The sequence below is a fragment of the Ornithorhynchus anatinus genome, chromosome 2 (genome assembly GCF_004115215.2).
Source record: "Ornithorhynchus anatinus isolate Pmale09 chromosome 2, mOrnAna1.pri.v4, whole genome shotgun sequence".
Lineage (NCBI taxonomy): Eukaryota > Metazoa > Chordata > Mammalia > Monotremata > Ornithorhynchidae > Ornithorhynchus > Ornithorhynchus anatinus.
In genome coordinates this window covers 100,982,129-100,999,243 of record NC_041729.1, presented here as the reverse complement: position 1 = coordinate 100,999,243, position 17,115 = coordinate 100,982,129, and the positions used below count along the sequence as shown (strand labels likewise).

Genomic DNA, 17,115 nt, shown 5'->3' with positions numbered 1-17,115 from the left:
GAAAGTTAGCATTAGAGGAGTGAAATGTGTGGGGTGGGATGGGCTGTAGTAGACGAGTAGTGAAGTGAGGTAGGAGGGGGCAAAGTGATTGAGTACTTTAAAGCCAAAGGTGAGGAGTTTCTCTTTGATGTGGAGATGAATGGATAATTAATGGAAGCTCATGAGGAGTGAGGAAACATGTCGTGAACTTTTTTGTAGAAGAGTGAAATATGGACTGGAGTGGGAAAAGACAGAAGGCTGAGAAATCAGCAAGGAGACTGATAGACTAATCAGGGCAGGATAGGATAAGTGCTTTTATTAACAGGGTTGCAGTTTGGATGATGGGTGAGAAGGAAAGGGTGCATTTTAGTGACGTTGTGGATGTCGAACTGACAGGACGCAGTGACGGATTGAATATGGGTTGACTGAGAGAGAGGACTCAAGGATGACAACAACGTTATGGGCTCATGAGGCAGGAAGGATGGTGGTGCCGTCTTCAGCGATGGGAAAGTCAGAGAAAGGAAAGTGTTTGATTGGAAAGATGAGGAGTTTTGTTTTAGCCACGCGTGGCTCAGTGGAAAGAGCATGGGCTTTGGAGTCAGAGGTCATGGGTTCGAATCCCAGCTCTGCCACTTGTCAGCTGTGTGACTGTGGGCAAGTCACTTAACTGCTCTGTGCCTCAGTTACCTCATCTGTAAAATGGGGATTAAGACTGTGAGCCCCACGTGGGACAACCTGATTCCCCAGCGCTTAGAACAGTGCTCTGCACATAGTAAGCACTTAACAAATACCAACATTATTATTATTATTATTATTATTAGATGGCAGCAGGACATCCAAGTAGACTGGTCTTGAAGGAAGGAGGAAATGCGAGACCACAGAGGGAGAGAGATCAGGGCTGAAGATGTAGACTTGGGTATCATCCGCACAGAGGTGGTGATTGAAGCCATGGGAGAGAACGAGTTCTCCAAGGGAGTGGGTGTATATGGAGAATAGAAGGGGACCCAGAATTGAACCTGAGGGACACCCACAGTTAGGGAGTGAGAGGCAGAGGAGGAGGATAGGAGCTCCCTCCCCTATTGGATGGTGTTGGGAAGTTGCAGCTCTCCAAATCAATGGATTCAAAACTGTTTACGGGCTTATGATTTGGAGTGGGTGGTGGATATTTTAGATCCTTTGTAGCAACCGTTTGTTTCACTCTACTATTATTTCAAATCCATTTATGAAATTTTCTATTTTTAAAATGACCGATTTGTAAAAGCTGCCATAAAATTCACTTTCCTCTGCTCCAGACCTTTGGAGAATATAATAGTACAATGAACTATTTCATGGCACATCATTGTTTTTAAACTCTATTTTCTGAAGCTTCATAACTGAGCTATAAAATGTGCTGCAGGAAGGAATGTGGTGAATAAGATATCGTCTCATAAACACATCTTTGATTATATTATTTAAGAAGAAATTTGGCCTAAGCCAGTACAGATACTTTTGTGATTCTAGGGAATATATATATGGCCTCCTATAATTCAAAAATCTTTTCAAAGTAGAAACTGAAAATTTGATGTTCACTCACAGTCTAGACTCATGCCTTTGGGAGCCTTGAAATGTATTTTTACTATTAAGAGTGAAAAGGCAACTGCTCTATACAAAAACTAAGATTATTTCAGGAAGATCATGATGGCACACATGCTCATGGATATTTATTTTCATTAATTTGTAATATTCACCTTCTATTTTTTATTTTACGGTATTTAAACCACAGTCAATTTGAAAACGAGAGATAAATTGTCCTAATATACACATATCCCAAAAACTCAGGAACTGCGGATATTGACATTTCAGAGTACTTTAGAATATTATGGTGCTCTTTTTGTTCAAATATTTAAATGAGTGAAATACTTCAATAACTTCAGTTAACAGACTCCAGGGAAATAGGAATTTTCCTATTTCCTGCTTGAAAGGCCAACTTCTGCTTTTCAGTGGCAATATCGCAAGGATAATTTCATTATTTCAATTTAGGCACAGCTGATGAGCATATTGTATCTGTTATCATTAGTTTATATCCAGGATTTACAAGACTTCTCTACCTCAATTCCTCATTTTTACAGTACAGTTTGTGGTCCCTGCAATGTGTCAAACATTATAGAGGGAATACAATTCTCAAATACATGATATCTGTAACTTATTTATTTTAATACCCATCTCCTCCCCTAGACTGTAAGTTCCTTGAAGGCAAGGAATGGGTCTATCAGCTCTACTGTATTGTTTTAGCCTTCCCTGACTAAGCCTTCCTTCCCTCTTCTCCCACTCCTTTCTGTATTGTCCTGACTTGCTCCCTTTATTCATCCTCCTTCCTGGCCCCCAGCACTTATGTACATATGTAGTTTATTTATTTATATTAATATCTGTCTCCCCTTCCAGACTGTAAGCTCACTGTGGGCAGGGAATGTGTCTGTTTATTGTTGTACTGCACTCTCCAAACAGTACAGAGCTCTGCACACACAAAGCGCTCCATAAATAGAATTGATTAATTGATTATTTTAATAATATGTACTTTGGGTTTAGGTTCTCCAGATTGAGATTGAGTGTTGTTTTAGTACCCAAGCAGGTGGGGAAGCAAAGGAGTCTGGGCCTTGCATTTGGCCCTTCTCTTCAGATCATATTCTTGAGCTGTTTTGCCTCTTAGACCCACTTGATTGTCTCCTAACCATCTTGTTTAAGTGAAGAAGAATAACTCCAGTGACTGGAGTCCCCAGGAGGGGTAGAATACCAAGTGGTGGAGCATGCCATGCCATTAGGCCTGAACTCCATTTTGTCTGGCCAAGCTCCATTTGCTCAAAGCGGCACATCGCGTATCCTCTCCTCCTTTGTTTCTCCTGCCTAAATGTGTGCCTTATCAGGGAACTTGGTATGTCGAGGTCTTGAGAAAAGATGGAGCTGTTCCTCCCATAGCAAGGTCAGGACCCCTGACCTGCTTATCAGTGGTGTTTGTTTACATTATCTCTATAATGGGGAGAACCGGGCAGGGCTGAACATTGACCCTGAGTTGGAATTTACCGCTGCTCTCTTAAAATCTTTGTCACGTATTGGGCTCTTCGATCAAGTGCGAAGCTCAGATGCCGTACCAACCATATATAAAGAAATTCTGCATTGCTTGGAACTGACTTGTGCTGGATTAGTAGAGGAAACTCTTCCTCAACCACGGCTCCCAACTACCACTAGTAGAAAGAAACACTTCTCTGATATTCCCTCTTAAACACAATGCAGATTCTGTAAAGGTTTCTTTGACACAGGGGTTTGTCTAGTGTTCTGGTTTACTTATTTATTTTAATGTCTGGCTCCCCCTCTAGATTGTGAATTTGTTGTGGACAGGGAATGTGTTTACCAACTCTGTTGTATTGTACTCTCCCATGTACTTAGTACAGTGCTCTGCACAGAGCAAGCACTCAATAAATGTTGTTAATTGATTGATGGATTGATTGGAATAGATTTTGCATTTCTGAATGATGGTCAGGAGTCCCCCCAGCCTAGTTCCCAACTGAAAGAACCTCCAACAACACTTGAAAGAGGGCTCAGAGTCAAGGGACCCAAGTGCTCTTGGGTCCCCCCTTTAAAGGATAGGGGATCAATCATATTTATTGAGCACTTGATTTCATTCATTCATATTTATTAAGCCCTTACTGTGTTCAGAGAATGGTACTAAGTGCTTGGGAAAGAACAATAACCAGTGATGATATCAATCCCTGCCCATGAGCTTACAGTCTAGAGGGAGGGAGACAGATATCAACACAAATAAATAAAAATACAGATACATACATAAGTGTTGTGGGGCTGGGGCCAGAGGGGAAGAGCAAAGGGAGCAAGTTAGGGTGACGCAGAAGGGAGTGGGAGATGAGGAAAAGTGGGGCTTAGTCTGAGAAGGTCTCTCCGTAGAGATGCGCCTTCAATAAGATTTCGAAGGGCAGGGAAAGTAATTGTCCATCAAATATGAGGAGGAAGGCCGTTCCAGGCCAGAGGCAGGATGTGGGCCAGGGGTCGGTGGCAAGATAGGTGAGATCAAGGCACAGTGAGAAGGTTGGCACCAGAGGAGAAAAGTGTGTGGGCTGGGTTATAGAAGGTGAAAAGTGAGGTGAAGTAGGAGGGGGCAAGGTGATAGAATGCTTTAAAGCCAATTGTGAGAAGTTCGTGCTTGATACAGTGGTGGATGGGCAACCACTGGAGATTTATGGGGGGTTGGGGGAGGGAGCATGTCCTGAACATTTTTGTAGAAAGATAATACAGGCAGTGCTGTGAAGCATATCCTGGAGTGAGGAGAGGCAGGAGGTTTGGAGATCAGCAAGGAGGCTGATGCAGTAATCTAAAAGGGGTAAGATGAGTGATTATATTAACGAGGTAGCAGTTTGGATGGAGGGGAAAGGGTGGATTTTAGCGATGTTGTGAAGGTGGGACCGGCAGGATTTGGTGATAGATTGAATATGTGGGTTAAATGACAGGAATCAAGGAATAATGCCAAGTTTATGGACTTGTGAGTCACGAAGGATGGTGGTGCCATCTACAGTGATAGGAACGTCAAGAGGACAGGGCTTGGGTGGGAAGATAAGGAGTTCTGTTTGGATATGTTAAGCTTGAACTGGTGGGAGGATAACCAACTAGAGATGCTTTGAAGGCCAGAGGAGATGGGACTGCAGAGAGGGAGAGAGATCAGTGATGGAGTTTTAGATTTGGGTATCATCTGTTTAGAGGTGGTAGTTGAAGCCATCGGCGAGAATGAGCTCTCCAAGGGAAGGAGTGAGGATGGAGAATAGAAGGGGACGCAGAACTGAACCTTGAAGGACCCCCACAGTTAGGGTTGAGAGATAGAGGAGGAACAAGCAAATGAGACTCAGATTGAGCAGTCAGAGAGATAAGAGGACTACCAGGAAAGGACAGAGTCAATGAAGTAAAGGTTCCAGGAGAAGGGGGTGGTCCGCAATGTCGAAGGCAGCTGAGAGGTCAAAGAGGATTAGGATGGAGACACTGTTGGAATTGGCAAGAAGGAGATCATTGGTGACCTTTGAGCGGGTGGTTGTGGAGTGAAGGGGATGGAAGCCAGATTGGAGGGGATCCAGGAGAGAATTAGAGGAAAATAATTTGAGACAACAGCTGTAGACAACTTGCGGAAGGATTTTGGAGAGGAACAGTAGGAGGAAGATAGGGCAATAAGTGGAGGGAGCCAAGGGGGTCAAGGGAAGGTTTTATTAGGATGGGGGAGAAGTGGACATGTTTGAAGGCACTGGCGAAGAAGCCACTGGAGAGTGAACAGTTGAAGATGGCTGTTAAGGAGGGAAGGAGAGGGAGGGAGAGCTTTTATAAGGTGCGAAGGAATGTGGTCCGATGTGCATGTGGAGAAGGTGGCATTTGAGAGGAGGCAGGAGATCTCCTCTGGAGATACTGCTGGGAAGGATGGGAAAGTCTAAGAGGGGGCTGGAAACGGGAGGGACCGAGGAGGTGCAAGGGTGATTTTAGGGAGGTCACACCCGATGGTGTTAATTTTCTTAATAACATAGACGGCCAGATCACTGGGGGCGAGGGATGGGGGAGGTGAGGCGATAGAAAGCCTGAGGAGGGAATTAAGTGTTTGGAACAACTGGAGGAGGTGATGGGCAAGGGTGTCAATAAGGACAGAACACTGTACTGAGTGCTTGGGAGAGTACAATACAACAATATAACAGACACATTCACCACCTAAATCTATAGGAGTCTCTCAGAGTGTCTATATAGAGGCAAAAATTATTTTGCCTGGCAGAGGACAGTGCAGAGTCAAAGAACGCGAGAATGAACTTGGGGTAGACGAGGATGCCCAGATATCTAGATTTCCACCAGCAGCGCTCTACAGCTTATGCCCAGGAGGGAAGGAAGAGGACTATGTAGGAGAACCAGGGCTGTGGGTTTGTGGTACAAGATCAATCAAGAGATAGGGGAGGGAATGACTTGGGTTCAGTAGAAAGTGTAGTGAGTGTGTCAATTTGGTCATCTTGGGAAGGTAGTGTGGGTATGGAGGCTAAATAGGGCATGATGACTTGAGAAAATTGGATGGGGTCAAAAGATCGGAGGTCTCTATGGGGGAATGGGACAGATTTGTGGGAAGGAGCTGCGTGGGAGATAAAAATGAGTGCTTACTAATTAGTTCAAAGTTGCTATTTTATATTCTTTCAGTTTAACAAATGAAAGCTAGCCTAAGTATAAGTGGCAGAACTCAAGGCCATCCTTTTTAAGTCAGACATATATGAACACTGAAACATTTTAAGCATCTTACCAGAGTTTATTCAGAGTTTGGGTCTTACAAAGAAGCAGCATGGCTCAGTGGAAAGAGCCTAGACTTGGGAATCAGAGGTCATGGGTTCTAATCCAGGCTCCACCACTTGCCAGCTATGTGACTTTGGGCAAGTTACTGAACTTCTCTGTGCCTTAGTTACCTCATCTGTAAAATGGGGATTAAAATTGTGAGCCCCACATGGGACAACCTGATCACCTTGTATCCCCCCATGGCTTAGAACCGTGCTTTGCACATAGTAAGCGCTTAACAAATACCACCATCATTATTATTATTTATTCAATAAAAATATGGAAACATAAGATATGGCATTATTGGGTCAGATCCATTGTCCATCCAGTCTCTTAAAGTGGAAACACAGGACTCTTGGAGGAATGGTGTGATATAATGCTCCTGCATATCCATTTTCAGTGAGTTTTATGAAACTCAAGCAACACTCCACAGAGGGCTTTTGTGCATTGAGGCGTAATGAAATGTCCAATAGAATGTGAGCCTTGTGGGATGGAATGTGTCCTCTGGTTCTGTTTGTACTTGTAAAAATATTTAGAAGAGGCTATCACACTCAACTGGTACTCAATAAATCTATTACTACTACTTCTAATAATAATGGCATTTGCTAAGCACTTACTACGTGCCCGGCCCCTTATTAAGCGCTGGGGTAGATACAAACCAATCAGTTGGATAGTCCTTGTCCCACACATGGTTTCAATCCCCATTTTACAGACGAGGTAACTGAGACACAGAGAAGTTAAGCGACGCCCCAGGTCACACTGCAGACTAGTGCGGCATTAGAACCTATGGCATTCTGACTCCCAGGCCCATGGTCTATCCACTACACACTGCTGGTATCTCTGCTAGTACTTAGAGTATAATAGAGAGAGAAAATATCAATGACTCAAACAATATGGCATCACTTCAGGGGTTCTTACCTGAAAAGTTCTTGTAATCTACCAAGTCAAACATCACCACAGCAACAGCCGACCAGGTCACAATCAGGGCGGCCACAAGAAGCCAGGCTGCTGGAGAGCTGAAGGTTGTCACTATGTCTTCTGTGACGGATCTTTTCAGCACTTTTCCAGGTGATTTGGGCACAGATCCATTTTTGCTGTCTATCACAGTAGTGGTGGTATAGTTCTGTCCTAATCAATTTAAAGAAACGGATGGAAATAAACTTTAGAAATTGAATCAATCAATTGTATTTTTTGAGCATTTACTGTGTGCAGAGCACTGTACTAAGACTTTGGGAGAGTTCAATATAACGGTGTTGGGAGACACGTTCCCTGTCCACAAGGAATTTCTGCCCCAAAGTGCAGACCAAAGTTACATCAGCTGTTTCCCAACATTCCTAAAGCACAAATGGGGAATATCAATAGTTTGTTTCTAATAGATTCCCACCCTTTTCCAATCAGGCTAGGAGGCCTACACCTGAGGAGGCAGAAGGAAATACAGGTTTGTCAGATCATGCATGAATCAATCAATCAATCAATCAATCACATTTATCGAGCACTTACTGTGTGCTGAGCACTGGGTACTAAGCACTTGGAAGAGTACAGTATAAGACTTGGTAGACGGGTTCCTCGCCCATAAAGAGCTTACAGTCTAGAGGGGAATCAGACATTGATATAAATAAATATGGAAAGGGAAAGGAAAAAGGGTCCCTCTGCTGGATTCTGGAAATTACTATGTCAGGGGAATAACCTTTATAAACCACTCTCATTCTGGACATTTGTAAATTATTTTAATATAGTGAACTAGAAAGGTTAATTGAAAATACATAATCAAACATATTTATTGGGTGCTTACTGTGTGCACAGCAATGTACTAAATGTTTGAGAGAGTACAATGTAACAGGGTTGGCAGCCACGTTCCTTGACCACAATAAGCTTACAGTCTAGAGTGAGAGTATAATAACCAACCCTACAAGATGAACATTTATGGGAATGTTTTGTGTTTATCATCATCATTATTGATCAAGCACCTACTGTACATGGGCTCTTGGAAACATACAACTACAATGAAACACAAAGGCATTCCCCAAGATCTTAAAATCTAATGGGGGAAACAAGTGACATAAATTCCCAAGCACAAAGTGGTAAAAAAAGGAAAAACATAGACACAAATGAGAAAAACAAAAATTAGGAATAAGCAAAGCACTTACTGAAGCTACTGACTATATTAGAATTTTCCATCTTGTTCTGGGTAGCGGAATGAGAATCAATAAATCAATCAATAGCATTTATTGGGCACATATTTTGTATAGAGACCTGAATTAAGTACTTAAAACACTTCAAAAGAGCCCCAGGCCCACAAAGAACTTACACCATAAACTAATTTACAAACAGGTGGAAGAAGTGCTTAAATAGTAAAGTATGTAAATCAACATATGCAAAAATGTGAGAGGTTGTGAGTGCAGAATTGCTGAGGTGGTGCAAAATTCCTGAGCTGACAGGAGGGAGGATGTGACCTATATAGAATAAAAATCAATTGGGCAAAACTCCTGGAGAAGGTAAAGTTTCAAGCAGACTTTGAAGTTGGGGAGACTTGGGATCAGAGAGATTTGAAGGGCCAGGGAGTTGCAGGTAGGAGGAAGGGTGTGTGCCAGGGATCAGGGAAGAGGGGTTTTATTCATTCAAACTTATTTTATCTTATTTATGAGGATGAGGTACATGTTAGTAGGGTACTTCCTTGAAAAGAACAAAGAGTGCATGCTGGGGTTTAGTGTGAGAGGGGAAGGAGAGAGCTGATTGATCGATTAATCGATGGTATTTATTGAGCATTTACTCTGTGCAGAGCACTGTACTAAGCATTTAGAAGAGGACAACATAACAGAGTTGGTAGACATTCCTTGCCCACCCAAGCTGACAATCGAGAGGGAATGTCTTAAAGCTAATGGCCAGGAAACATCTTTTCGATGTAGAGATCATTGGATGTTTAGGGAGAGTGGAAAGACATGTGCCAACTGACACATTAAGATTTCTGCTGTCCTAAGGGAAAATATCTTGATTCTCATAGTGACAGAGCACTGGACAGATTGCAGAGGGAGAGAGTGGACTCGCTTCATCCCTAGAGATTTTAAAGAAAAGAACAGATTCTGTTCAGAATGGTTTTGTCGTGCATCTGGTGGAGTCAGGGGGCTGGATTAGATGGTCTCTGGATGACACTCCCAATTCTAACATTCTAAATTTGGATTACCTACATCAAATTTGAGCTTATAAAAGAGTAAATTGGGTCTGTCCAATATCTCAATTATAAAGAGATACAAAGTACAGTGATCCTAGCAGCAGAGTGAGGTAGAGGCTGGCAGGAAGAGAGGAGGGGACAGAGTGGGGAGGCTGGTAGAGCATTTTAGCTGATAGACAATGGCAAGAATAGTGACCACTTAGGCAGAGGGGAAGGGGGAGAACCAAAATATGTTCTGGAAGAAAGTCAAGATGAATTAGCAGTGTGGTCTAAATAGAGCACAGTCCTGGAAGTCAGAAAGACCTGGGCTCTAATCTCAGCTCTGCCCCTTTTCCACTGTATGACCTTGGGCAAATCACTTCACTTCAATGTGTCTCAGTTCCTTCATCTGTCAAATGAGGATTAAGACAGTGAGACCCATGTGGGACAGGGATCGTGTCCCACTTGATCATCTTGTATTTACCCCAGTGCTTAGAATAATGCCTGGCACATGCTAAGCACTTAACAAATGCCATAAAAAAGCAATAAACATGGCATTTGATAGAGACTGAGGAGTTACTGACATGACAATGGAAAGAGCCCAAGCCTGAGAGTCAGAAGGACCTGGGTTCTAATCCCAGGTGTGCCACTTGTCTGCTCTGTGTGCGTGGGAAGGTTACTTCACTTCTCTGTGTCTCAGTTACCTCATCTGTAAAATGGGGATTAAGACAGCCCCTTGTGGGACATGGATTATGTCCAACCTGATTAGTTTGTGTCTATTCCAGAGTTTAGTAGAGTGCCTGGCACATGCTAAGCTCTTAACAAATACTATTTTTAAAAAAAGTCATAGAAAATGTCAAGAAATAGAGAGGATCATGTATTTGTTGACTGTGATGGGAAAGTCGGAGGGGGAAGATGAGGAGGCCAGGTACCCCTCCCTTAGGGACCACCAGGGGCATATACTGGCAAGCATGTTTGCTCTAAATTTACCCTTTGTGGAATCCCTGGTCCTGCACTGCACCTAAATAGTATTGAGGGGAAGGTACAATTTTTATATTTTGAGGTCTTTTTGATAATAAGAATTATGGTATTTGTTAAGCACTTACTATGTGCCAAGCACTGTTCTAACCTCTGGGGTAGACACAGGATAATCAGGTTGGAAACAGTCCCTGTCCCACATGAGGCTCCCACTCTTAATCCCCATTTTACAGATGAGATAACTGAGGCACAGAGAAGTTAAAGTGACCTGCCCAAGGTCACAACAGCAGACCCGTGGCAGAGCAGGGATAACTCATCCTCCAGTCATGGAGAGGTTCATAGAGAGGGAGAAAGGGGAATAAGTAGGCTCAGAGTATGAGGCTGAATCCCCTCTCAAAGAAAGGACAAATCTCACCTTTAGACATCACTCATTCACATGAACCTTCCCCCTGCTCTATTTGCATTCCGGTAATCATCTTTCCACTGTGACAGGGCTAACTTTATTTTTCCCAAAGGATCACAAATTGTTATGCTGCAACTCTGCGTGAACCATAAGGCTGAGTCATTACCCAGAAGACTCCACAAAAGGAAATGAACAAAGATTCAAGCTGGAAAGATTTCTGCTGTCCTAAGGGAAAACATCTTGATTCTCATAGTGATAGAGCACTAGGACAGATTGCAGAGAGAGAGAGTGGACTCGCTTCATCCCTAGAGATTTTAGAGAAAAGAACAGATTCGGTTCAGAATGGTTTTGTCATTCATCTGATGGAGACAGGGGGCTGAATTAGATGGTCTCTGGAGGACACTCCCAATTCTAACGTTCTAAGTGTGGATCACTTACATCAAACTTGAGCTTATAAAAGAGTAAATTCGACCTCTCCAATATCTGAATTATAAAAAGATGCAACTTATGCTTTGTTTTTCTGGCCAAATAAGCTCCCTGCTTCTACTTTCCAGGACAAATTTGGGATCAGGAATTTCACTAGGTGGGCAAAATTCTGCCAAGGGCCAAAGAGTAATGAAGATCAACTACCTTAAGGAAAAGCCAAATCAGTGAAGTTCTGCTTCACCTTCTCGTGTTAAAACACGATGATAAAATAGTTCAAAGTGAATTTAATTCACATTGCCATCCCACTGAAAACAGCATGGCACCCCTTTTATGGAACTCTTTATCTTTTGGACTAGCCAAGCACTTTTTATGGTACAGGAAATTCAACTATATATCATCTTGGTGAACATACTGTTATCATGGCAACTATATTTCTCTTCTCAAATGACTCACCCAAAAGAAGTGTCTTGCTGCATGGTTCAGTGGAAAGAGCACGGGCTTGGGAGTCAGAGAACATGGGTTCAAATCCTAGCTCCGCTACTTGTCTGCTGTGAGACCTTGGGCAAGGTACTTAGCTTCTCTGTGCCTCAGTTACATCATCTGTAAAATGGGGATTAAGACTGTGAGCCCCACTTGGGGCTACATGATTGCCTTGTATCTACCCCTGTGCTTAGAATAGCGCTCGGCACATATAAGCACTTAACAAATACCATAATTGTTATATTTTTAAAAAAGAGCTTTTTCTAGGATTAAGAAATGAGTATACAACAACTATGATTATTTTGTTTAAATAGTGATTTGTTTATTAGATACTAAGGATAGTACCCACAAAACCCAAACCAAGCCCAGGGAGACATTCCATTTTTTTCAGCCAGAATAGGAGCAGTGTTTTCTCCTAAGTCTTTAAAAAGGGGTGTGTTAGTATCCACAAAGTGACAGCTTTACATGTAAATTTCCAAAGTTTGGGAAAAGGTTTGTGCCTCTGCCCCTACTTTCTTCTGTTGTCGATTAAACCCTGTGTCCTGACCTACAAACCTGGAATGATGTGGATGAAATGGGAAAGTCTTTGATCATCTCAGTAGGAAAAAAAAAAATTATTTCTATTCAAGTTTCAATTTCAAACTCAAGTTTCTACTTAAGCTATTTAAGTTCAAGGCAATTTGAAAAATGAAAACAGTAGAATTTACTAAAACAACAATAACTGTAATATTGATATATAATAATGATAATAACTGGAGGGAGAAGTTCAAAGCTTTTCCTTTTAACATAATGGGGGAATTTTAGGTGATTTAATTACAGCAAAGATCCCAAAATGAATTTAGGAAGAAATGAAAGAGAGGAATGATACATCTTTTTTTGAAAAACTATATGAAAACACCTCCCAAGTTCATGAACTCAATTTAGTTGAAGTGATAGCAAGGGGGAAAAATACTTTAAAGAGAGATCTCACATCGTACTTGAGATGGTGTTCAAAAAAGGAAAATTAGAAAGCGTTCACATCATATCCTGCCATTGATTTTTGTGCCAAACTCCCATCAACTGTAATGGCAGTTCTGAAAATGGATGAATGATAGAAGTGCTTTGAAATGCAATTTAAGACCCAAGTGGGGATACATGTGAATCAAACCGTTGGCATAATGAGTTGCAGGAGAGTCAGTGAATTATGAGTGTTTTGGAGAGGCACACCTCAAAGCCGATACGTTCGTCAAGCCCCCATTGTCTAACTCAAAAACCCTCCATGTTACCTTGAAGTAGAAAAACCAGGAGAATTACATCCACCACTTCAGATTGATGGATCAAAAAACAGATGGTTGTACATTTCTATTGTTTAAGTAAGACCCTTTGCAATGCTAGTACTAGGTCAGCAACCCATCGAAGGCCAGGATTCTGTCTCCAACAATAGCCACGGGATGTTTAGAGAAAATATGTGCTGGCTACCCTCCTGGAGAGCCAACCTCATTGGTAGGCACCCAGGATCTCCCGTAACCTGTTTCCTTGAACCTGAAGATATTCAGCTTATTCAACCCCATGGTAAAATCATTCCATAAGCTATTCTCCCCATCCCTGCATTTTCTTGGTTTAGAACCTGCTAAATTCTATCTTTCCTGGTACCCTCTCATCCTAAGGTTAAGGTTTTAGCCAATATTTTTTTTCCAAGACCATATCCGTCACGGTTTGGACCCCTAAAATCATGTCCCCTCTCAGCTTTACTGTGTCCAGATTTAGGATGAATCAAGAAGTCTGGTTCAAGGCGAACTCCTATCCTTTAAAGTGGAGATCAGCCCAGCTCTGTGGGAATTAGAAGTGGGAAGGGAGAAGCACATTGATCAAGCTGGATCCCAGCTCAACCCTAGAAACTGAGTCAATCTCAGGGTCCTTAGAGATCTGGGGGGCTTAAGGGCCTGCCTCTCGTTTCACCCCAACCAGTCAATCGTATTTCTAGAGCACTTCCCGTGTGCAGAGCACTGTACTGAACGCTTGGGAGAGTACAATATAATCCTAAAAGTTCAATATAACCATAAACAGACACAGTCCCTGCTCAAAATGAGCTCCTCCTCCCATTCTGCAAAGTGATAGACCATGGGGATCATGAAACCTTGCAAGGAGCTGGGACCCAGTCTCTTTGGGTGGGGAGGCTTTTCTGCTATTTTTTTTCTTTTTAAAAAATAATGGTATTTGTTAAGTGTTTACTATGTGCCAGGCACTATACTAAGTGCTGGGGTGATACAACTTAATCAGGTTTGGAAACAGTCCCTGTTCCGCATAAGGCTCACAGTCTTAATCCCATTTTCCAGAGGAGGTTACTGAGGCACAGAGAAGTGAAGTGATTTGCTCGATGTCACGCAGCAGACAGGTGGCAGAGCCGGGATTAGATCCCAGGTCCTTCTCACCTTCTGGCCCATGATTTATCCACTAAGCCATGCTGTTTCCCGAGCATCTTGCTGCTTTGAGGGGAGGGAAAAGGGCTGACAAGTGGGAGGATTCCAGCTCCTGTCTTTCCCCTGCCAAAGCAGGCTGGCTCTCCCTTGGTCCGGTAATGGAAACCATGTGTGTCTCCCTTCTCCCACACAGTCTCTCGCGTGTCGAGAACAGCAGAGGCAGCAGCAGTGGCTTTCTGCAGTTGTCGAGTAGAGCCCTGATGCAGCGGCCCACACTGCAGCCCAGTGACTAGTGAAGTGTCTGGATCATTGCTTAACAAATACCGTAATTATTCATTATTACTATTACCTTCCCCCCTCCCAACCCCCTGCCCCCATCGTGGGGATCGGCCTGGAAAGATGAATCAGGACAGAGGAGGAAAATTGGTTTTGCTACCCCAGGGCTTAGATCAGTGCTCAGCACAGAGTAAACACTTAACAAATACCATAATTATTATTATTATTTCCCATATTCTGGCTCCTGCTCCGGAGACTGGGAAAATGCATCAGGACAGTGGAGGAAAATCCTTGGGCAGTTGGCCTGGATTCCTTCTCCTGAGCTACAAGGAAAGTCCCGTCTCCTTCTTCCCAGACACTATTACCAACTCACAAGATAATAATAATATTTATTGAGAGCTTACTATGTTCCAGGCACTGTACTACGTGCTGGATCAGGTGGACCTAGTACTTCAAACTAAGAGATAGATCAATGAGTAGGTAATAAAAAAACTTCCATTTGTCATTTGTTTTGTTTTGTTGTCTGTCTCCCCCCTTCCAGACTGTGAGCCCATTGTTGGGTAGGGATTGTCTTTATTTGTTGCCGAATTGAACTTTCCAAGCGCTCAGTACAGTGCTCTGCACACAGTAAGCGTTCAATAAGTACAATTGAATGAATAAATACCATCTTGAAGGATTTCACCTGGATCACATTTGTAAGTGCGCCATGCAGCAAGCCATCGAGAAACCAGTAGGAATGAGAGAACTCAATTCCTTAGATCCAATAGTAAGGACTTTCTGTTTATTGGGGGGTGGATGGACAACCATTGAGAAGTTTTGAGGAGCGGGGAGATAACGTCTGCACAAGTTTTCAGAAAAATGAATTGGGGGGTAGAGTGAAGTATGGACTAGATAGAGGAGAGACCGAATAGAGGTAGGTCGTTAAGGATTCAATAGTCAAAGCAGGAAATACTACTACTAATAATCATAATGATAATGGTATTTGTTAAGCACTTACTATGTGCCAAGTACTGTTTTAAGCCCTGAAGCACTGTTCTAAGAGCTGGAAATGATAAGGAAATGATAAGTGCCTATAACAGTATAGTAGCAGTTTGGATGGAGAGGAAAAGGTGGATTCTAGGGATGATGTAAATTCATTCATTCGTATTTATTGAGCGCTTACTGTGTGCTCAATGAATACAATGGAATGAATTAGATTTTTGTAACAAATGGAATGCGTGGGTTGAATGAGAGAGAGGAGTGCAGGAAAGTAGAAGCGGAAAGGTCACTGGCAACCTTCACTTGAGTGAAGTCCCTGTGGATCAGTCTAGGATGGGAGAAAGAAGGAAAGTGAGAACAGGCTTGAAATAGTTCAAGACATTGGAGGTAGGGTCTATGAGGCGGGCCCGGGGTTGGGCGGGGTTGGGGGAAGGAGGAGAGACAGTAAATAGCCTTGATGAGTAACTGGAGTGGATGGTAGAAGGGGATGGTGTAGGATTTAAAAGAAAGGAATGATGGACATATTAGAGCATAAAGTCTTGACACAGAAAGTGATCTGGGCCTTCTAGATCATCTGATGATTTGCAGAAATTTAGAAAAATCAGGAGAAGCCTTCCCCATTTCCACTTGAAGATCATAAGAAGGGCATTGCTCCTTTCTGAGCTCTAGAAGGGAAGGCCTCTTCTATCCTGCTAAAACACAGGATCATCCTGGAAACATTTTCCTCACCTTGAGCTTAGACCTCAGGAGCCCTTACCTCCTCAATTCATTCCCACTGTCGCAAGGATCATAATTACGAAACATCACTCATCACAATGCTTCCTCTCCCCTCAAAATCCTCCTATGGCTTCTCATTTCCATCTTTTTGAAATCAGACCTCCTCAGTCAGCTTCGAGACTCTTCAATAACTTTCCCTGAAAGAGCTCGGTTTTGAGAGTTAGGAGAAAACAGGTTTTAATCACAGCTCCATCATCTGCCTTTGGTGTGAATCTGGGGACTTTTCTGTGTCTCATTTTCCTCATCGGCAAAATGGGAATAAAAAAATGTTCTCCTTCCACTTTACGATGTAAGCCCTCTGAGGGATCACCCATATTATTCCCCACATTTCTCCAAAGCTAACATCCCAGATCCGCCATTCGTCAGCTGTGTGACTGTGGGCAAGTCACTTAACTTCTCTGTGCCTCAGGTACCTCATCTGTAAAATGGGGATTAACTGTGAGCCTCACGTGGGACAATCTGATGACCCTGTATCTATCCCAGCACTTAGAACAGTGCTCTGCACATAGTAAGCGCTTAACAAATACCAACATTATTATTATTATTGCAGTCAACTCACCCTCCTTCATCCCCTTCACAGGCCCAGTTTTCACTGGCCCTGTTTTCCCAGCTGGTATGTCTGTCTTCTCACTTAGAGGTGAGTTTCTTGTGGCTGGGGATTAATAGGGCTTTCCCAAGGGCTTAGATCAGTGCATTGCACCAAGTGAAGACAGTAAATCTGACCACCAGAAAACTAAAGCATTGTATCATAGAAATTCAGGTAGTCGTGAAAGCTAGTTGAAAGAATGAAGTAATTGGGAATGGGTATTAAATAAACTATGTTTCATGTCTTAAACTCAATTCCATCTTATTTCCATGAGATAATCAGGCTCAAACATAGATCCTGGCTGCTGTTCATTGAAGTTGTCATTTATAGGGTGGAGTTTTACACAGAGGAGGGGGCTTGG

General features: G+C 42.7%; 1 protein-coding gene across 2 annotated transcripts in view; it reads right to left on the bottom strand.

The window, feature by feature from the left end:
* TRDN (triadin) overlaps positions 1-17,115 on the bottom strand; it is a 167,817-nt gene that overhangs the window by 82,578 nt on the left and 68,124 nt on the right. For both annotated transcript variants that reach the window (XM_029056675.2, XM_029056676.1), the window contains exon 2: positions 7,222-7,431. In XM_029056675.2, the coding sequence (XP_028912508.1) occupies positions 7,222-7,431 (210 nt within the window). The remainder of the gene's footprint in view (positions 1-7,221; positions 7,432-17,115) is intronic.